A 20,704-nucleotide genomic window follows, 5' to 3' on the forward strand; every position below is an offset into this window, starting at 1 on the left:
CTCAGTGGCACACACTCTCCACTCTCTTTACCTGGCTTCAGTGTACTCACCTAGCAAAAGTCCAGTCACTGGAGGAGACACTGTGCTGATGGGTCTAGCTTTCAACTCAGGCCTCTGGGGCCGGTTGACCAAGCTCCAAAGCCACGTGTTGTTTTTGGCTCTACAATGCCCAGGCTGGGCCCCTGCAAACACTTCTGCTTTCCAGCTGATCCTGGTTTGGCTCTATCAATAGGGGGCTTTGCTTCCTGCTTGTTCCTATCCTGTCTGGTGTCACCCACTCTTGCTTCTTTATCCTGGAGGTGGCAGTTGGAACATTTGGAAGCAGCAGTGGAATCCAGTCTGCACTTATTCCAACATGTGCAGAATCAGCCTTGTTTTCTTCTCCTCAGAGACACCAGCCCTAGCGAAGCAGCACCCTCTCCTCAGATGTCTGGTTTCACCTCCCCGTCCCCCTCCTCAGGCATCTACATTTTACTAATACCACCCTACGAGGGGCAGCTACTTCCTGCAGTTGCTACTGTTGGTATTATACCCCGTCAGTTACCTAAACACATCTTTATACCTAGGTAACAATCCTTTATATTAAATTATCTCAGTTAAAAACTATTGTTTGGCCGGGCGCGGTGGCTCACGCCTGTAATCCCAGCACTTTGGGAGGCCGAGGCGGGCGGATCACAAGGTCAGGAGATCGAGACCACGGTGAAACCCCGTCTCTACTAAAAATACAAAAAATTAGCCGGGCGCGGTTGTGGGCGCCTGTAGTCCCAGCTACTCGGGAGGCTGAGGCAGGAGAATGGCGTGAACCCGGGAGGCGGAGCTTGCAGTGAGCCGAGATCACGCCACTGCACTCCAGCCTGGGCGACAGAGCGAGACTCCGTCTCAAAAAAAAAAAAAAAAAACTATTGTTGTCTTTTGACTGGACCCTGGCTGATAATGGACCCTAAGCAAGCCCTCAGGGCTACTGACAATCCTAAATCTCTCCCCCAAGGGACTATCTCCCTTTTTTTGTTGTTGTTTTGTGTTTTTTGTTTTTTGTTTTGTTTTGTTTTTGAGACGGAGTCTCGCTCTGTCGCCCAGGCTGGAGTGCAGTGATGTGATCATAGCTTACTGCAGCCTCAAACTCCTGGGATCCTCCCACCTTGGCCTCCCAAAGTGCTGGGATTACAAGGCATAAGCCACTGCACCTGGCCCAAAAGACTATTTCACACCTCAGTCATAATGTCAGCCCTTCCTTCCTAAACCTCCCTCTCAGCAGTTGACTTTTATTGTTCTTTCCTTTTTCTTTCTTTTTTTTTTTTTTTTTTTTGAGACGGAGTCTTGCTCTGTCGCCCAGGCTGGAGTGCAGTGGCCGGATCTCAGCTCACTACAAGCTCCGCCTCCCGGGTTTATGCCATTCTCCTGCCTCAGCATCCCGAGTAGCTGGGACTATAGGTGCCTGCCACCTCGCCTGGCTAGTTTTTTGTATTTTTTTAGTAGAGACAGGGTTTCACCGTGTTAGCCAGGATGGTGTCGATCTCCTGACCTCGTGATCCGCCTGTCTCGGCCTCCCAAAGTGCTGGGATTATAGGCGTGAGCCACCGCGCCCAGCCCTTTTTTTTTTTTTTTTTTTTTGAAACAGGCTCACTCTGTTGCCCAGGCTGGAGTGCAGTGGTGCGAACATGGCTCACTGAAACCTTGACATCCTAGGCTCCAGCTATCCCACCTCAGCCTCCTGAGTAGCTGGGACCACAGGTGTGCACCACCACGCCCAGCTGCATGTTTCATTTTCTTTGTTTTGTTTTATTTTGTTTTGTTTTGTAGAGAGTTGGTGTCTCACTATGGCTATGTTGCCCAGGCTGATCTAGAACTCCTGGGCTAAAGCAATCCTCCTGCCTCAGCTTCCCAAAGCGCTAGGATTACAGGTGGGAGCCATCACAGCCTCCTTTCATCCTTATCTACTCTTGATCTTTAGACAAGACCCATGCTCTTCCCTTTAAATATGACTCCCCATGCCAATGTGTGCAGCCTCTAGCCCTCCCTGGACTCCCCACAAGTGCAGCCAGTGGCATCCTTGGCATCTCTAGACTAGTGTCCCGTAGATCACCCTCACCCCCATGAGCCCATTCTCACCTCTTCACCCTCACCCCCACCTCCCCACACTCCAACCCTCATCCCTCACCCCACACTCCCTGCCCTGCCCCCACCTCTCCAGCCTCACCCCCATCCTCCATCCTCACTCCCATCCCATGTTGAGTCCCACTCCCCACCCTGAGCTCTTTCATCTGCAACCACATTGATCTTCTAGTCTCTAAATGTCTTCCCATTTCTGGGGCTTTGCACTTGTTCTTGCCTCTGCTTGGAACTTTTCCCAGCTTTTCTTTTTTTGTTTGTTTTTCTTTTCAGACAGGGTCTTACTCTGTCACCTAAGGTGGGACTGCAGAGGTGCAGTGACAGCTCACTGCAGCCTCAACCGCCTGGCTCAAGCGATCCTTCCACCTCAGCCTCTCAAGTAGCTGGGACTACAAGCGGGAGCCACCATGCCCAGCTAAGTTTTAGTATTTTTTATAGATAGGGGGAGTCTTGCTATGTTGCCCAAGTTGGTCTCGAACTCCTGGGCTCAAGAGATTCACCCATGCTGGCCTCCCAAAGTGCTAGGATTACGGGTGTGAGCCACTATGCCCAGCCTTCCCGGTTTTCTTAATTTCTTATCCTCTGGGGGGTCTCAAGCTCAGTTCCCCCTCTCTGTTCGTGGTTACCTAGTGTGGTCCTCAGCTCAAGCCCCTCCCAGCTGCCCTCCATCGTATCATCCTTATTTATTTATTTATTTAATTTTTTAGGTGGAATCTCGCTCTGTCACCCAGGCAGGAGTGCAGTGGTGCCATCTCGATTCTCCTGCCTCAGCCTCGCAAGAGTAGCTGGGATTACAGGCATGCACCGCTACACCCAGCTTTTTTGTTTGTTTGTTTGTTTGTTTGTTTGTTTTTTGACACAGAGGTCTCATTCTCACTCAGGCTGGAGTGCAATGGCGCGATCTTGGCTCACTGCAACCTCCACCTGCCAGGTTCAAGTAATTCTCCTGCCTCAGCCTCCCGAATAGCTGGGACTCCAGGTGCGTGCCACCACACCTGGCTAATTTTTTGTATTTTTAGTAGAGACAGGGTTTCACCATGCTAGCCAGGCTGGTCTCGAACTCCTGATCTCGTGATCCACCTGCCTCAGTCTCCTAAAGTGCTGGGATAACAGGCATGAGCCACCGCGCCTGGCTAATTTTTGTATGTTTAGTAGGGATGGGGTTTCACCATGTTGGCCAGGCTGGTCTCGAACTCCTGACCTCAGGGTCATCCACCCACCTCGGGCTCCCAAAGCTGGGATTACAGGTATGAGCCACGGCACCCGGCCTATCATCCTTATGATTTTCTTCCAAGCATTTAATGCAGCCTGTCATTATTTGTTTATTTGTGTACTTGATTAACCTTGGCTGGTGTATTCCCTTCTACGTGCCCATGGTAGATGCTCCATAAATACTAGTTGAACAGATACAGACATGAATGAATGGATGAACGAAGCACTCAACTCCTACTGGGAAACTAATGCACCATAAGAGTGTTGTCCAGATTAAATGAGTTAATATAAATTAAACAGCTTAGGCCAGGCACAGTGGCTCACGCCTGTAATCCCAGCACTTTGGGAGGCCAAGGCAGGCAGAGTACTTGAACCCAGGAGTTGGAGACCAGCCTGGGCAACAAGGCAAAACCCCCAATGTGTGCAGCACATTGTACTTTTTATTTTTCTACTAAAAATACAGAAAAAAAATAAAATAAATAAAGGGCTGGGTTCAGAGGCAGCTGGATCACGAGGTCAGGAGATGGAGAACATCCCGGCTAACACGGTGAAACCCCGTTTCTACTAAAAATACCAACAAAATTAGCCGGGCATAGTGGCAGGCACCTCTAGTCCCAGCTACTCGGGAGGCTGAGCCAGGAGAATGACATGAACCTGGGAGGCAGAGCTTGCAGTGAGCCCGAGATCGCGCCACTGCACTCCAGCCTGGGCGACAGAGCGAGACTCCGTCTCAAAAAAAAAAAAGAAGTTAAACAGCTTAGACTAGAATATTGGCCCATATCTCCCCACCCTCCCTCCCCTTGCCCCCCCCCAAAAAAAAAAGAGGCTGGGCGCAGTGGCTCATGCCTGTAATCCCAGCATTTTGGGAGGCCAAGGCGGGCAGGTCACCTGAGGTCGGGAGTTCGAGACCAGCCTGACCAACATGGAGAAACCCTGTCTCTCCTAAAAATACAAAATTAGCTGGGTATGGTGGCGAATGCCTGTAATCTCAGCTACTCCGGAGGCTGAGGCAGGAGAATCGCTTGAACCCGGGAGGCGGAAGTTTTGGTGAGCTGAGATGGCACCATTACACTCCAGCCTGGGCAACAAGAGCAAAACTCCATCTCAAAAAAAAAAAAAAAAAAAAGAAATCTTGGCCCATAAACATTAGCCATTGCTACTATTGTCATTATGATTTGGTCCATAAATAGAACCAGGGCTAGGGACAGTCCTCAAAAGAACAACTAGTTTCTCTCTAGAATTCACTTCCTTCTTCTAGCAAACTCCTACTCCTACGCATCCTTCAAAACCCAGCTCAAGGCAAGGCAAGGCGGCTCACATCTGTAATCCCAGCAACTTTGGAAGGCCAAGGCAGGCAGAGTGCTTGAGCCCAGGAGTTGGAGACCAGCCTGGGCAACACGGCAAAATCCCCAATGTGTGCAGCACATTGTACTTTTTATTTTTCTACTAAAAATACAAAAAAAAAAAAAAAAAGGCTGGGTTCAGTGGCTCACACCTGTAATCCTAGCACTTTGGGAGGCCAAGGTGGGCGGATCACCTGAGGTCAGGAGTTCAAGAGCAGCCTGGCCAACATGGTGAAACCCCATCTCTACTAAAAATACAAAAAAATTACCTGGGCCTGGTGGCGTGCAGCTGCAATCCCAGCTACTCGGGAGGCTAAGGCAGGAGAATCACTTGAACCCGGGAGGCGGAGGTTGCAGTGAGCCGAGATCATGCCACTGCACTCCAGCCTGGGCAACAAGAGCAAAACTCCGTCTCTAAGAAAAAGAAAAAAAACAAAATTAGCCGGGCGTGGTGGTGCACGGCTGTAGTCCCAGCTACTTGGGAGACTGAGGTGGAAGGAAGCCGAGGCTGCAGTGAGATATGATCGCGCCACTGCGCTCCAGCCTGGGCGACAGCGTGAGATCCTGTCTTAAACAAAACAAAACGAAAACAGCTCAAATAGCTCCGAGTTTTTTCTAAGCCTTTATTGAGCACTACTGTGGGTCAGGCTCTGGGTTTGACTTTGTAATTGCAAGAGGGGCAGAAACGGGCTGCTCTTAGGACACTCAGGATAACACAGACAGGAAGCGAGGGCGTGCTGGAGAAAACGCTGGGATCAACACGCATCTGCCAGGCCCAGACGGCAGAGGGGGCACTGCTGGAAAGGCCGGGAGCCTCCCCTCTCAACCTCCCACCCAAACCCATCCCTCTTTTGGGAACTTGGCAGGCAATGAGGATGGGGCCTTAATTAAGTGGACGCCCAGTATGTGTATTTCACGGGCATTATTCCACTGGGGCCTCGCCCATTATCAGGACACCAGTTCTATTTTAACCCAGCGCTGAGGCCCTGAGAGGTCTGTAACATGGCCGAGAGCTCACAACCAGCGAAAGGCAGGGCTAGGATTCCAGGGCGTCTCACTCCGCCTCCCAAGCGCTGGTGGAGGGGCGTCCGCTGCTCTCTGGCGCCCGCAATTGGCAGCCGAGGAAATGCGGCTGCGATGACCTGTTCAGACCCAAATCGGATGGAAGAGCAGGGAATAGCGGCGGTGGGGGTGGGGTCTGGACTTTTTTTTTTTTTTTGAGACAGAGTCTCGCTCTGTCGCCCAGGCTGGAGTGCAGTGGCGGGATCTCCGCTCACTGCAACCTCCACCTCCCGGGTTCAAGCAGTTCTGTCTCAGCCTCCCAAAGGGACTGCAGGCGGGCGCCACCACGCCTGGCTAATTTTTGTATTTTTAGTAGAGAAGGGGTTTCGCCACGTTGGCCAGGCTGGTCTCGATCTCCTGACCTTAAGCGATCTGCCCGCCTCAGCCTCCCAAAGTGCCGGAATTACAGACGCAAGCCACCGCGTCCGCCCTACACCCTTGAAGACCCCGCAGCCAAGGTCCTCTGGCCCTGCTCTGCGCGGCGCTCTGGTCTTGGGGCTCGGGACTCTGTTATCCCGGGCAGGGGCCAGTCCGACCCTTTCACCCTTGCCTGGCACCGTCCCTGGAGCCTTGGCGTCCTAGCTTCTCCTCCCTGCGGGCTGGGGATGGAGTAGCCGGGCCGGAACCAGAGCGCAAAGCAGATGGCGAGCGCCGAGGTCGGTTCGGCCCCGCCGCGCCGTAAGGCAGCAGCCACCCTGGGGAAGGTGGATGCCGGAAGGGGCGTCTCCTGCGGGTCACCCAGAGGACAGCCGGCGGGGAATTCCGAGGGTGGGAGTGAGGAGAGGTAGGAGAGGCCAGGGCAGAGCGAGGCCCCGCGTAGGATAGGAACCATCGCCCGGTGCGAGCCTGACCTTCCAGGGCCGGCAACTCCTCGGCAGAGCGACAGCGCGGGGTCTCAGAGCGCGGCTCGGAGCCGCACTAGGAGCGCTGGACCGTGGGGGAGAAGCTCGGAGGGCGGGTAGCTCCCAGTAAAGCGGCCTAGCGGGTAGGTACAGGGCCCCTCCCCTCGCTAGTCCTCACTGCCCGTTCTCCCTGAGCCGGGGCGCTCCAGGCCCCAGCCCTAACCCGGGCCCTAGCGGCTCCCCACTCCATGACCTCTGGACGCCCCGTCGGGTCCAGACGCAACAGGGAGGGCGCGGGCGACCAGGCAGAGGGGCCGCGGGAGTTCAAGCGGGGCTCTGTGCGCGCCCCAGCCGCCCGCCTGTGCTGTCCCTGCAGATGTCGGGAGCTATCTTCGGGCCCCTGGAGGGCCCGAGCTCCCTGGACGCCCCGAGCGTCCACCCGCTGGTGTGCCCGCTGTGCCACGTGCAGTACGAGCGCCCGTGTCTTCTGGACTGCTTCCACGACTTCTGCGCCGGCTGCCTGCGTGGCCGCGCGACTGAAGGCCGCCTCACCTGCCCGTTGTGCCAGTAAGTGTCCCAAAGTTCCCAAAGACCCCCCAGACCCCATCCCCGCAGCCCAAGGTTGGCTCTGCCCGAGCTGGGACCCAGGTGCCAGGAGAGTAAGGCTCCAACTTCAGGCAGAACGACTGGGAGATGCTGCACCCAGTCCTTAGCTCTCCTGGCCAGAAGTTGCAGGCTTCAGCCCATTTTATAGATCAGCTTAACTGAGGCCTGGAGATTGCAGTTACTGGCCCAAGACCTCCCATCAAAAGTTAGGGGGTAGGGGTGGGGCTCCAGCACTGGTCAAGACACTCCCAGTAACTCGCTTTGGGTCTTAGAAGTCTTAGGTCCACAAAACACAGTTACAGTTATGTGGACTCAAGGAACCCAGGAGTGGCTCTAATTTGCCCAATGTTGTGAGAGGATGCCAAGGGGCAGCTTCTGCTTTTGATACTAGGGGCACCAACCCCACTGTCTGCAGGAGTGCCCAGGACTGGGCAAGGGTAGGGACCAGGGCAGGGTGAGCACTGGCTGTGATATTTATAGCAAACCCCAGAGCTGTGGTGCACCCCACCTCCCAACACAGCTATTTGTAGCTCCAGCCTGGAATGTGAGGGGCGGGGGTGGGGAGCCTTGGGGAAGGGGTGTCAGAATCTCAGGGCCTGGGCTTCTCTGCAGACACCAGACGGTGGTGAAGGGTCCTAGCGGGCTCCCACCGGTGGACCGGCTGCTGCAGTTCCTGGTGGACAGCTCGGGGGATGGCGTGGAGGCGGTGCGCTGTGCCAACTGTGACCTGGAGTGCAGCGAGCAGGCAGGGGCGGCGGGGCGGGCGGGTGAGGAGTAGAGGGTACCAGATTACACAGTCCCCAATGCTTGCACATGCACCCAGCATATCTTCAGAGGATGACCTGGCAGTGGATTCTCCAGCACCTCCCTAGGGCATGTTGGCCCCGAATGTGAACCCCTTTATGCCAGTAGGGAGACTGAGGTCCAGAACAAGGGACTTGAGCCAGTGTCCAGACAGTGGCAGGAGCTAAGGCTGTTCGATCTGGGGAGAACTCACTGATCCCCAATTCAGGGTGGAGTTGTGGACCTGCACAGGAAGGGCAGTCCAGTTTGCAGGCCTGGGCCGACCCTGAAGGGCCTCTGCTACCCAAGTGGCATAGAAGCAGCTACAGCCCAGGGGAGATGGGGACAGCATGCTGTTCCCTCTGGGCTGTAAAGGGCACGGGGGACTCTGGCCTGTGGAGACCAGAAAATGTATTGGGAATCCCAGGAGGACGGCCCGACCAGGGCAAAAGCTCCAGCCTTCAGGGCAAGTGCTGAGAAATGTGTGACCCAGAGGTACAGAGAGGATTAGCAAGAGGTAGGGACTGCAGGTAGGGCCTGTTATGTCAACCATTGCATGTGCCCATACCAGGGCTGCAAGCCAAGCCCTGGACTCCAGCCCTGGGTCTGGCTTGGGGAGGAGAACTTTAAAGCTCTCACTGCTCTTCCCCTCCCCCGCCCAGGTGTGACTCCAGACTGCCAGGGTGTTCACCACCTTTTGGCCACTATTGAGTGTGCCAAGAGGGCCGTGAGAGGCCTTCACACCCCTTTTGTTGCAGGTAAAAATATATATATATATATGTTTTTTTTTTTTTTTTTTGAGACGGAGTCTTGCTTTATTGCCCAGGCTTGAGTGCAGTGGCGCCAACTTGACTCACTGCAACCTCCATCTCCCGGGTTCAAGTGATTCTTCTGCCTCAGCCTCCTGAGGAGCTGGGACTTCAGGCACCCGCCACCATGCCCGGCTAATTTTTGTATTTTTATTAGAGACAGACTTTTGCCACGTTGGCCAGGCTGATCTCCAGCTCCTGACCTCAGGTGATCCGCCCGCCTCGGCCTCCCAAATTGTTGGGATTACAGGCGTGAGCCACCACACCCCGCCTCGGTGAAATGTTTTATAAAGGCAGTTTCTGCCCTCTCTTCCTGTCCCCCACCCCACTCCACGGACCTACTTAATCAGCCTCTGAGCCGCAGTGCCCTCATCTGTAAACCGGGTATATCAGAACGCCAAGTGCCTAGATTACAGGAAAGAGCTGCGTTTAGCCGCGCACTCCGCCACGGCTGGGACAAACACGCGCAATGACACCCGGCGGCTGCGGTTCCCGCGCCGGCCGCGGTCGGGCTCTGGCGCTCCTGAGCCCGCGCTCGGTCCGCAGGACGTGGAGACCACGTACTTCTGCAACACGTGCGGACAGCCCCTGTGCGCGCGCTGCCGCGATGAGACGCACCGAGCACGCATGTTCGCGCGCCACGACATCGTGGCCCTGGGTCAGCGAAGCCGCGACGTGCCCCAGAAGTGCAGTGAGTGAGGTTTGCGGGACCGGGGACCTGGGGGTGGGAACAGGGCGGGCACTGCCCGGAGCCCTCACCACCGCCCGCTGCCCCCGCAGCGCTGCACGCAGAGCCCTACCTCCTGTTCTCCACCGACAAGAAGTTGCTGTTGTGCATCCGTTGCTTCCGCGACATGCAGGGGTGCGTAGCGGGGACGCGAGGGGAGGGGGCTGGGGGCGGCCGGAGCGGGCCTCACCCGCCGCCTCCCGCAGGGAGAGCCGGGCGCACTGCGTGGACCTGGAATCGGCTTACGTGCAGGGCTGTGAGCGGCTGGAGCAGGCGGTGCTGGTGAGCGCAGGGGTCTGGCGCGTGGGGGCAGGGGTGTGGGGGCGCGCGGCGGCGCTCGCGAGCCTGACCCCGCCCTGTCCCCAGGCCGTGAAGGCCCTGCAGACGGCCACGCGGGAGGCCATCGCGCTGCTGCAGGCCATGGTGGAGGAGGTGCGGCACAGCGCTGCGGAGGAGGAGAACGCTATCCACGCCCTCTTCGGCAGCATGCAGGTGAGGGGTGGGGGTTGGGGAATAAACGACCCAGCCGGGAACTGGCGACACAGGGCCGGTCCCTAGGCCTTGTGGATTTCCAGCGTAGTGGGGCAGCAGGCCTTGCACCAAGCACTTTCCTGGAGTTGCTAGGACAACTGGGAGGGGAAACCAGGGCCTGCTCCAGGCTGGTGGTGGGGATGTGAGGTGGTCAGGAAAGACTTCCCTGGGGAGGTGACATTTAGGGTGAGAGGACCCAAGCCCTCAGGCAGCGGATGCAGGGCTGGTAGGTTGGAGAGATACCTAGCGTAACCAGCAGGTGGCGGGGGTCCGGGGGGTAGGCATGGTGGGAGGTGGCAGGGCTGGGGCACAAATCAAGAGCATGCTCGCCATCTCTCCCAGGACAGGCTGGCAGAGAGGAAAGCGGTGCTGCTGCAGGCTGTGCAGAGGTGAGTTGGGGGAGGGGGGCTTGCTTCCTTTGAAACCCCTTGGCCTCCATGCCCTCAGCTCCGAACCTGGGCATTCCACCCTGAGGAGCAAGACATCCAAATGTCCTCCCAGCTAAGGAGGGCAGCATGGCTCAGGGTGCAGAGAAGGGGTTCGGGGACGGACATGCGAAGATGGCTGGGGGGATGGAAATGCCTGTCCCTGCTCCTGGCCCCCTGGAGACCAGGCAGCCCCCTTCCCCCAGCCAATACGAAGAGAAGGACAAGGCCTTCAAGGAGCAGCTCTCTCACTTGGCCACCTTGCTGCCCACCCTGCAGGTACAGGGAGCTTGGGGTGCGGGTGGGTCCCTCCTCCCCGGCCAGGCACTGAGCAGCGTCTCCTCCCCCAGGTCCACCTGGTCATCTGTTCCTCCTTCCTCAGCTTGGCCACCAAGGCTGAGTTCCTGGACCTGGGCTATGTGAGTCTCCTCTGCTCCTGCAGATGCCCCCTCCCCACCAGGAGCCCACCCTGTAGACCAAAGCCACCAACTCAGGAGTGGGCAGCCTGTCACCTGGAGCCTGGTCCAGGGGTCTCGGGACTGACCCCCTCCCAACTCCATCATCTGCAAACCAGTTAGGGCCACTGTTACAAGGACAGGGAAGCCAGGAAGGGGTCATGAGCCTCCAGTCCCCCATGGGGTGGAGTGACCACTGGAGTCCAGCCGCCCCCTCTCCTATGGATTTGCGGATGGGGTGGGGGGTTTGTCTGGATGAGTCCCAGAAGAGGGCGGGCACCGCTAAGGGACACCAAGTCAAGTGCCAAAGACAGATGTGTTTCGCCTCCATCTCCCCTCTTCCTGCCCCCGGCTGCCACACCTCCACCGGCCTGAGGCCCTCCTCACTACCACAGGAGCTGATGGAGAGGCTGCAGGGCATCGTCACGCGGCCGTACCGCCTAAGGCCTGTGCGGAGCAGCAAGGTGTGCAGTGGCCTGGGTGGGCCAGGGTCGGGGGACCCGCAGGGCAGTGGAGGCCACCTCATGACCCCATCCTGCTGCCCAGATTGCCAGTGACCACCGAGCCGAGTTCGCGCGCTGCCTGGAGCCGCTGCTGCTGCTGGGGCCACGTCGGGTGACAGCTGCTGCAAGTGGTGCTAACATGTGAGCGGCAACTGGGGAGGCCAGGCACAAGGTCCCCGACACTGAGGTGTGGGGGAGGGTGGGTGCTGAGAGGCCAGATTACCAGGGAAAAGCCAGGTGCCACCCTTCCTTCCTCCAGCTCGACACCCTCCCAGCACAGTGTCTGGGCACAGGGGGTGGCCAGGGCGAGTCCTCTAAGTAGGGGAGCAGGAAGCTCTGGATCTGAAGTCCATGGCAGACCTGACTCGGAGCTCCACTAAAGGAGAAGGGGAGGACCCAGGCCCCCAACCGCCACTGCAGCCTCCCCTGGGGTGGGGCACCTGGGGCTGGGCTAACCGCCACCTAGGTGGCCTGAAGTCATAGGGGGCCTGATTCCTGGACTCATCTGGGGAGGAGTTAGGAGAAATGCTGAAACAGCATGTGTGTGCCCAGGGGCCCCAAAGACTAAGAGAGACTGGGCCCGCACTTCCTGTGTCCAGCATAGAAGTGAACACACCACTCACTCGGTCCTAGCCCTGGCAGCATTCCGATGGACTTGCTCTTGGCCCCACACCCTGGAACCCACTCCAGGGACTTTAAAAAACAGATGTGGATGGGGCCGGGCGCGGTGGCTCATGCCTGTAATCCCAGCACTTTGGGAGGCCGAGGCGGGTGGATCACAAGGTCAGATCAAGACCATCCTGGCTAACACAGTGAAACCCCGTCTCTACTAAAAATACAAAAAAATTAGCCGGGCGTAGTGGCGGGCGCCTGTAGTCCCAGCTACTCCAGAGGCTGAGGCAGGAGAATGGCGTGAACCCGGGAGGCGGAGCTTGCAGTGAGCCGAGATCTCGCCACTGCACTCCAGCCTGGGCGCGGATCGAGACTCCGTCTCAAAAAAAAAAAAAAAAAAAATAGATGTGGATGTCCGGGTGAGGCCTTGCCCCAGGCTTTTCAAAGCTCCTGGTGGCTCTGCTGTGCTCCAGGTGGTGGAGAGGGCTGTGAGAGCCCGGAACAGTCCAGGGGGCTGCCCTGGGAGGCCAGGGGAGGGGCAGACTTCTGCACCCCCCTGCATCCACACTGGCTCTCTCCTCAGGCTGGCAGGGGGCTTAGGCCCCAAGGTGCTGACGGGGCCCCACTGCCCCTCCCCAGTAGGAAAGATGTCCGGGTCACCCGTCCAAAAGCCTACGCTGCACCGGTCCATCAGCACCAAGGTGCTGCTGGCAGAGGGCAAGAACACGCCTTTCACAGAGCACTGCCGCCACTATGAGGACACCTACAGGGTGAGCGGGCAGGGATCTGCGGGGGGGAAATGTCCTAACCCACTCCTCACCAAGGTACGCTCAGGAAAATTGAGTTGTCCTAGCTGCGCCGAGTCTCTGGCAGTAAAAACAGCCCAGGGTGACCCACGCTCTCACACGGCCTCTCTGGGCAGCATCTGCAGGCGGAGATGCAGGGCCTCAAGGACCAGGTACAGGAGCTGCACCGAGACCTCACCAAGCACCACTCGCTCATCAAGGCGGAGATCATGGGAGACGTCCTGAGCAAGTCCCTGCAACTGGACGTGCAGATCGCCTCGGAGCACACCTCCTTAGAGGGCATGAGGGTCGTCTTCCAGGAGGTAGCCCTCCCAAAGACTCTAACTCCAGTCCCACCTGTCAGGGGACACCTGGGCTACCCCAACAGTAAGCAGGGAAAGAGGACCTGGCTTGTGCCCTATAGGACTCTCATGTGGCAGGGTCTGGAGCCTGGGAGTCTTTGCTGCTTGGAATCACGTGGACCTGGCTGGGGGGTGCTTTGTAGATCCGAGTAGCTAGAGATAGCAGTGCCACCACTGTAAATTCCAGCTCACTGCCACATCCAATGTCCAGCTTTTCTCTTTCAGATTTGGGAGGAATCCTATCAGCAAGTGGCTAATGAGCAGGAGATTTATGAAGGTTCCAGGAAGTTGGCTGCTGAGTGAACCCCCTGTCCCCGAGCTAACCCACATGCTAGCAGGGGAGGAAGTCAGGGTCGGCCACTAACCAGATGCAAATCCCCACACTCCTCACCTTAGCGCTTGACTGTGCCTCCCGGCTGCTAACCGGCCCCAAATGATGCATGTGGGGTCAGGACTCATTGAGAAGAATGCCCCCACCAAGTGCCTCACTCTTTAATTAGAGGTCACCATGGAAATGGTCGGGATATTTAGATGGTGCCTGGCTTGAGTGAAAACCTGGGCCGGGCGCGGTGGCTCAAGCCTGTAATCCCAGCACTTTGGGAGGCCGAGACAGGCGGATCACAAGGTCAGGAGATCGAGACCATCCTGGCGAACCCGGTGAAACCCCGTCTCTACTAAAAAATACAAAAAACTAGCCGGGCGAGGTGGCGGGCGCCTGTAGTCCCAGCTACTCGGGAGGCTGAGGCAGGAGAATGGCGTGAACCCGGGAGGCGGAGCTTGCAGTGAGCTGAAATCCGGCCACTGCACTCCAGCCTGGGTGACAGAGCAAGACCCCGTCTCAAAAAAAAAAAAAAAAAAAAACCTGAAGCCAGGTGCTTCAGGATTAAGACCGCATGCTCTGGCCTTGGCCCCACAGCCCAGCTCCATGACCTTCTCCAGCTGAGGCAGGAGAATGCCTACCTGACCACCATCACCAAGCAGATCACGCCCTACGTCCGCTCCATTGCCAAGGTGAAGGAGCGGCTGGAGCCCAGGTGAGGCCAAGGGGTGTTCCCAGGGCCACTGAGACTCTTCAGAATGTGCTTGGGGACTGGGTGCGGTGGCTCACGCCTGTAATCCTAGCACTTTGGGAGGCTGAGGTGGGCAGATTACCTGAGGTCAGCAGTTCCAGACCAGACTGGCCAACATGGTGGAACCCCATCTCGACTAAAAATACAAAAATTAGTCATGCATGGTGGCTCATGCCTGTAATCCCAGCTACTGGGGAGGCTGAGCCACGAGAATCGCTTGAACCTGGGAGGTGGAGGCAGAGGTTGCAGTGAGTTGAGGTCACGCTACTGCATTACAGCCTGGGCGACACGGTGAGACCTTGTCTCAAAAAAAAAAAAAAAAATGCGTGGGAAAGGTGCCACACCCACAGGACCCCGTTCAGGGAAGTCAGCTGGCCAGGTCATGCAGGTTCAGCTGGGGCATCTGGGCGGACCAGGTGCCGGACATTTGCAAAAGCGTGGTCACAGTGAGTGGGCTGCTCTGAGTTTCTGCTTTTAGGATCATAGTTGGTCCCTCCAACCCTCAAGAGTAGGTGAAAGCAGAAGGCACTTCCTAAGGGTGTCACGAGGGTCCTACTGGGCTGATCCAGGCGGCAGGACATGGAGGAAAGGGCAGGAACTTCATCAATGTAAGACAGGCCAAGCCTGTGCAGAGTCCTGACCAGGCTCTCTCAGCACTGTACTCAGGCATCACCGGGGTTCCAGTGTCAGACGGATCTTGGCGGCAAGTCTTCAGTGTTCCCGTCTCTGAGTCACTGGGCCCCAGGGTAGACTGGTTGCCCTGTAGGTCTAGGGAATGACTGGAGCCTGGGCTCTCCCTTCACCACCCGTGTGGTGAAGTGCCTGTCAGGTTTTGAGGGAGCCCACCTCCTGGTAACTTCTTGAGAAAGAGTGCGAAGGAGGTGCGTGTTTGGGGTGGCTGGGTCTGACAATGCCTCCATTCTAGCTTCACACTTGACAGTTTCACTGGGTATCAAATTCTAGATTGGAAATTCTAGATTGGGAAGGATTCTCCTTCAAAGGCATCATTCTCTCGCTCTCTTGTCTTCTAGCTTCCATGGTTGTTGTTCATGAAGTCTGAAGGCGCTCAGACTCCTACCCTTGTAATGCGACCTACTAATTCTCTGTGGAAGCTTGTAGAATCTTCTCTTTGCTCCCAGTGTTCTGAGATTTCACTTTGGTGAGAGTCTATTTCCATCCATTAGGTTGGATACTGGCAGGCCCTTTCAACCTGAAAATTCATGATCTTCAGTTCTGGCATATTTCTTTTTTCTTTCTTTCTTTTTGAGATGGAGTCTCGCTCTGTCGCCAAGGCTGGAGTGCAGTGGCGTGATCTTGGCTCACTGCAACCTCCGCCTCCGGGGTTCAAATGATTCTCCTGCCTCAGCCTCCAGAGTAGCTGGGATTATAGGTGCGTGCCAACACACCTTGCTAATTTTTTCTTCTTTTTTTTTCTTTTTTTTTTTTTTTTTTTTTGAGACGGAGTCTCGCTCTGTCGCCCAGGCCAGGCTGGAGTGCAGTGGCGCGATCTCGGCTCACTGCAAGCTCCGCCTCCCGGGTTCACGCCATTCTCCTGCCTCAGCCTCCCGAGTAGCTGGGACTACAGGCGCCCACAACCGCGCCCGGCTAATTTTTTGTAATTTTTAGTAGAGACGGGGTTTCACCGTGGTCTCGATCTCCTGACCTTGTGATCCGCCCGCCTCGGCCTCCCAAAGTGCTGGGATTACAGGCGTGAGCCACCGCGCCCGGCCTTTTTTGTATTTTTAATAGAGACAGGGTTTCACCGTGTTTGCCAGGATGGTCTCGATCTCCTGACCTCGTGATCCGCCCACCTTGGCTTCCCAAAGTGCTGGAATTACAGGCGTGAGCCACCGTGCCCGGCCTTTTTTTTTGTATTTTAGTAGAGACAGGGGTTTCACTATGTTGGCCAGGATGGTCTTGATCTCCTGACCTCGTGATCCGTCCGCCTTGCCCTCCCAAAGTGCTGGGATTATAGGCATGAGCCACTGCTCCCAGCCTCTTTTTCAATTTGTTGATTTCTTCACTTTTTCTTTTTGAAATTTCTGTTGTTGGATATTGGCTCCCCTGGGCTGGCCCTCTAATTTACCTTTTCTGTCCCATTTCCCTTTTTTTTTTGGATGGAGTTTCACTCTTGTTGCCCAGGCTGGAGAGAAATGGTGCGATCTTGGCTCACCGCAACCTCCGCCTACTTGGTTCAAGCTATTCTTCTGCCTTAGCCTCCTGAGCGGGGGGGATTACAGGCTTGTGCCACCACACCCGGCTAATTTTGTATTTTTAGTAAAGACGGGGTTTCTCCATGTTGGTCAGGTTGGTCTTGAACTCCCGACCTCAGGTGATCTGCCCTCCTCGGCCTCCCAAAGTGCTGGGATTACAGGTGTGAGCCACCGCGCCCGGCCCTTTTTTTTTTTCTTTTTTTTTTTTTTTTTTTTGAGATGGGGTCTTGCCATGTTGCCCAAGCTGGTTTTGAAATTCCTGGGCTCGGCCGGGCGCGGTGGCTCAAGCCTGTAATCCCAGCACTTTGGGAGGCCGAGACGGGCGGATCACGAGGTCAGGAGATCGAGACCATCCTGGCTAACATGGTGAAACCCCGTCTCTACTAAAAAAAATACAAGAAAATTAGCCGGGCGAGGTGGCGGGCGCCTGTAGTCCAAGCTACTCGGGAGGCTGAGGCAGGAGAATGGCATGAACCCGGGGGGGCGGAGCTTGCAGTGAGCCGAGATCGCGCCACTGCACTCCAGCCTGGAGCACAGAGCAAGACTCTGTCTCAAAAAAAAAAAAAAAAAAAAAAAAATTCCTGGGCTCAAGTGATCCTCCCGCCTCAGCCTCCCAAAATGCTGGGATTACAGGCGTAAGCCACCGTGCCAGGCATCTTTATCTTCCATTAAGTAGTTCATTTCTGCTATCTTGTTTTGCATTTCCAACAGCTCCTTCTGTACCCTGTTTCTTTTGATGGTATCCTGGTGTTTCATGGACACAATATCTTACCCCTCTGAGGCCGACGGTTTTTTTCCTTTTGGAAATTTTCTCCCTGAAGTGTTTCCTCCCAGTTGCTTTTTGCTTGTGAAGGTCTTTGTTTGTTTGTTTGAGACAGTCTCGCTCTGTCGCCCAGGCTGGAGTGGAATGGTGCCAATCTCAGCTCACTGCAGCCTCCACCTCCCAAGTTCGATCGATTCTTGTGCCTCAGCCTCCAGAGTAGCTGGGATTACAGGTGTGCGCCACCACGCCCTCTAAGCCTGTGTAGGTTTCTGTCTTCCAGGCTGAAGGTTTTTCTCAGATGTCAGGTCACCCCTTGAGTATCTGCTCATATTAGGAGTGGGGCAGGGTTGGAGCCATGAGGCAGATTGGAAGCTCTGAGCACAAGGGAGTACTCTTGCAGAGGCCTTCCCCACTCCACCTGGATTAAGGCAGGTCCCCCTGGCGCCCTGTACCACACACCTTTCCCTCCCTCAGCGTGTCTGCCCCGACCAACACACAGCTTCCATGAGGGCAGGGCCTGGCCCTCGCCAACCGCTGGACCTTAGTAAATATTTGAGGAGCAAAAGAATGAAACGCTAGGTGGGTGCATGAGTGGTGGCAGAGTTTGGTTCTGAGGTTTCTGAGCTTAAGGCCATGCAGCAGCTGGCTCTGCTCCCTTGAGATTCTGGTGCCCACTCTCTTGCCAGGTTTCAGGCACCCGTGGATGAGCAGTCAGAGAGTCTACAAAACACGCACGACGACAGCAGGAACAGCGCGGCCTCAGCCAGGTAAAGCGAGTCTCTCCACCAGAGAGCGGGCATGCGATGTGGCTTCTGAGGCCAACAGGATGACAAAGGAAACTCCAGGCTTTTCCCCTCTGGCTCCAGCTCTGGGACCCTGCCTGGGCCTCTTTGTAAAACAAGGGGTCAGAGAGGCTCTCAGCCCAGATGAGTAACTTAAACAAGGGACCTCATAGATAAAACAGGTGTTACTTTGATAGACACGACCCCATTTTACCATTATAAACAGCCGTGGCTGCTGCCTGCTTCCAGTTTCACCACTAGGAGCTGCACATGCTGACGCTAGGGGACTCGGGTCACTGAAATGAGAAAATGACCGAGGACTGTTCCCCAGAGCCACAATGTGCACCCCAATACCTGCCAGAGGAAGAGACGGCTGTGCAGTAACACCTACGACACAGTCACAGGCTGATCTTTGTGTATTTTGGTCTCAGGAAAACGTAGTCAGTCACAGGGCAGAGGACAGCACTGTAGAATCAGAACTGGAAGAGCCTAGGGGTGTACAGAGGGTTGCTGAAGTGGCCAGAGTCACAGCGTGGCTGGTGATGAGCAGAGTCTGGCCCCAGCCTCCCCTGCACCGCTGCCATTTATTAGCTCAGATGCTTCCAAATTCAAAATGCAATGTCACCAGAAACCACTGACACAGCCTGATGGTTCAGCAACTCACAGCCGTCCCTGAACCAGCTCCTACTCAGTAGACAAGATCCTTTCGGAGACAGAGCCTTCCTGGTTCTGAAGCTGAACCATGGTCACTCAGTGAGGCCTTCCAGGAAGACGTGCCATTCTGAGAGCTTTCGCCCAAGTGGATTTTAGTGCAGGGATACGGTGAAATGGGGGAGCGGGCTGGGCTCACATGAGGCTGTCCCTTTAGGAATAACCCAGGAAGTGTCCCGGAAAAGAGAGAGAAGACGTCAGAGCCTAAAGGAAACAGCTGGGCTCCGAACGGCCTCTCGGAAGAGCCTCTACTCAAAAATAAGGATCATCACAGATCCAAACAGAAAAACAGGGGTGACATCCCCACATGGAGGGAACACCTGACTTAGCAAATGGGACAGGTCCCCAGGGTCAGGCTTTTAGAGCAGGCACAAGACTGGGACACTGGAGAGAAGGTTGTTCCCATTGTTTTTAAAATTTTTTTTTTGAGACGGAGTTTCGCTCTTCGTTGCCCAGGCTGGAGTGTAATGGTGCAATCTCGGCTCCCTGCAACCTCTGTCTCCTGGGTTCAAGTGATTCTCCTGCCACAGCCTCGCGAGTAGCTGGGATTACAGGTGCCTGCCACCATGCCCCGCTAATTTTTTGTATTTTTAGTAGAGATGGGGTTTCACCATGTTGGCCAAGCTGGTCTCGAACTCCAGACCTCAGGTGATCCACCTGTCTCAGCCTCCCAAAGTGCTAGGATTACAGGAGTGAGCCACCGTGCCTGGCCAATTTTTTTTTTTTTTAAGACAGAATTTCACTTTGTTGCCCAGGCTGGAGTGCAATGGCACGATCTCTGGCTCACCACAACCTCTGCCTCCCGGGTTCAAGCAATTCTCCTACCTCAGCCTCCCGAGTAGCTGGGATTACAGGCATGTGCCACCACTCCCGGCTAATTTTTTGTATTTTTAGTAGAGACAGGGTTTCTCCATGTTGGTCAGGCTGTTCTCGAACTCCTGACCTCAGGTGATCCACCCGCCTTGGCCTCCCAAAGTGCTGGGATTACAGGGGTGAGCCACCATACCCGGCTGGTTATTTCTTTAAAAGGTAATCATTTGTCAATAATAAAACCCAGAGACTCTGACAGGCCGTAATTTCAGGTTCTTTGGTTTGGGCAGTTTTGCTTTTCCCCATGTTTGCAAGGCACGAAGTCTTTGTCCTTGTCACAGTAGCTTGGGATGACTCCCAGTCCACATGGAAAACATGAGGGAGTGGCCATCCAGCAAGAAATCCCTCGCTTGTTCCACATCTACGCACCGAGCATCTGTGTGTTAGACCCTGTGCTGGGCAGTGTAGTCCGTCGGGGTGTGCCGGTTTGAGTGTTAGGTTACAAGACTCCACCGCTGAGTAGCACCTGCCCTATCGCAAAGGAATCCAGTTCCTCCGGAATTACAGTCCCACTGTTAACCTGGTGCTACTGGAAAGTTCCACCCAGTAATCTGAGCAGTGACTCACGGAAGGATGAGGAACCTTTGCTCCAGCTTCTCTCCCTTTCCAGCAAGGGCAGAGCTCCTAAAGCCAGGGGTTAGCACCTGGCCAGCTTACGTAGCAGATGGTCTCAGTTACTTCACTGCTTTCCCAAACTCCTGCAGCTCTCCTGCGTCCACCTTCCGTTGATAGCAAAGCACTGGGTAAGAACAACCTTTTTTCTAGTAGTTTTTTCCAAGCAGTTTTCCATTTCTCCACAGTACCCTTTCCATTTAGAGGAGCTTAATAACTGCTTGTTAAAAATTAACCCATGTGACCTAAACTTTTAAAAGTTTTTGTGGCAAAACGATGCCCAGATAGTCACATTTAAGCAAATATCCAGCTTGATTCAGTGATTAACAGTAAATGGGTCTACATGCTAACATAGCAGCACATTCAACACATAACACATCACTCACATCAACGTCCACTGCCCCTGCACCTGCTACTTCAGGGCACTGAGGCTCCTGTTCCAAGGCCTTACAAACCTATGTGGTGGCCTGTAGGGCAAAAGGAATTATCATTACAACTGGTTAGAGGTACGAATTCA

At 55.5% G+C, this 20,704-nt stretch overlaps 3 protein-coding genes across 29 annotated transcripts in view; 1 reads left to right on the plus strand and 2 right to left on the minus strand.

The window, feature by feature from the left end:
* The window catches only part of CHD5 (chromodomain helicase DNA binding protein 5), a 239,481-nt gene that overhangs the window by 102,840 nt on the left and 115,937 nt on the right, over positions 1-20,704 (minus strand). The gene's annotated exons all lie outside the window — the stretch shown is intronic.
* The window catches only part of RPL22 (ribosomal protein L22), a 286,932-nt gene that overhangs the window by 16,787 nt on the left and 249,441 nt on the right, over positions 1-20,704 (minus strand). The window contains exon 1 of one of the 14 annotated variants that reach the window (XM_050787470.1): positions 13,471-13,474. The exons of 9 other annotated variants lie outside the window; for them this stretch is intronic. The gene's annotated coding sequence lies outside the window, so the exon portion shown is untranslated. Of the gene's footprint in view, positions 1-50; positions 69-6,171; positions 6,176-7,175; positions 7,180-12,570; positions 12,575-13,470; positions 13,475-20,704 lie in introns of those variants that run through there. 4 more of the 14 variants (XM_050787460.1, XM_050787524.1, XM_050787514.1 and 1 more) reach the window with 4 other exon arrangements.
* On the plus strand, positions 5,903-20,418 carry RNF207 (ring finger protein 207). 14 transcript variants are annotated; one of them, XM_050787163.1, is made up of 19 exons: positions 5,904-6,711; positions 6,945-7,135; positions 7,787-7,919; positions 9,313-9,457; positions 9,547-9,628; positions 9,700-9,775; positions 9,860-9,985; positions 10,367-10,413; positions 10,656-10,728; positions 10,800-10,868; positions 11,300-11,368; positions 11,451-11,548; positions 12,603-12,789; positions 12,942-13,191; positions 13,378-13,443; positions 14,083-14,200; positions 17,346-17,444; positions 17,899-17,979; positions 18,863-20,418. In XM_050787163.1, exons 2-19 carry the CDS (start codon positions 6,945-6,947, stop codon positions 19,032-19,034), a joined length of 2,082 nt encoding a protein of 693 aa, XP_050643120.1. In that variant the 5' UTR covers positions 5,904-6,711; the 3' UTR covers positions 19,035-20,418. The 14 variants fall into 14 exon arrangements, 12 of the variants coding, with proteins under 12 accessions (XP_050643095.1, XP_050643103.1, XP_050643148.1 ...); XM_050787138.1 differs by having other exon boundaries at positions 5,903-6,711; positions 9,700-9,985; XM_050787146.1 differs by having other exon boundaries at positions 5,903-6,711; positions 7,787-7,880; positions 9,700-9,985.

The sequence above is a fragment of the Macaca thibetana genome, chromosome 1 (genome assembly GCF_024542745.1).
Source record: "Macaca thibetana thibetana isolate TM-01 chromosome 1, ASM2454274v1, whole genome shotgun sequence".
In the NCBI taxonomy this organism is placed as follows: domain Eukaryota; kingdom Metazoa; phylum Chordata; class Mammalia; order Primates; family Cercopithecidae; genus Macaca; species Macaca thibetana.

What these genes read in the sequence shown, in the direction of transcription:
- RNF207 (XM_050787138.1), top strand. Translation starts at nt 6,945, where the DNA reads ATGTCGGGAGCTATCTTCGGGCCCCTGGAGGGCCCGAGCTCCCTGGAC. An exon ending in CCTTGCTGCCCACCCTGCAG is followed by an intron (nt 10,729 to 10,799) that starts GTACAGGGAGCT and finishes CTCCTCCCCCAG; the next exon opens with GTCCACCTGGTCATCTGTTC. An exon ending in AACAGCGCGGCCTCAGCCAG is followed by an intron (nt 17,980 to 18,862) that starts GTAAAGCGAGTC and finishes CTGTCCCTTTAG; the next exon opens with GAATAACCCAGGAAGTGTCC.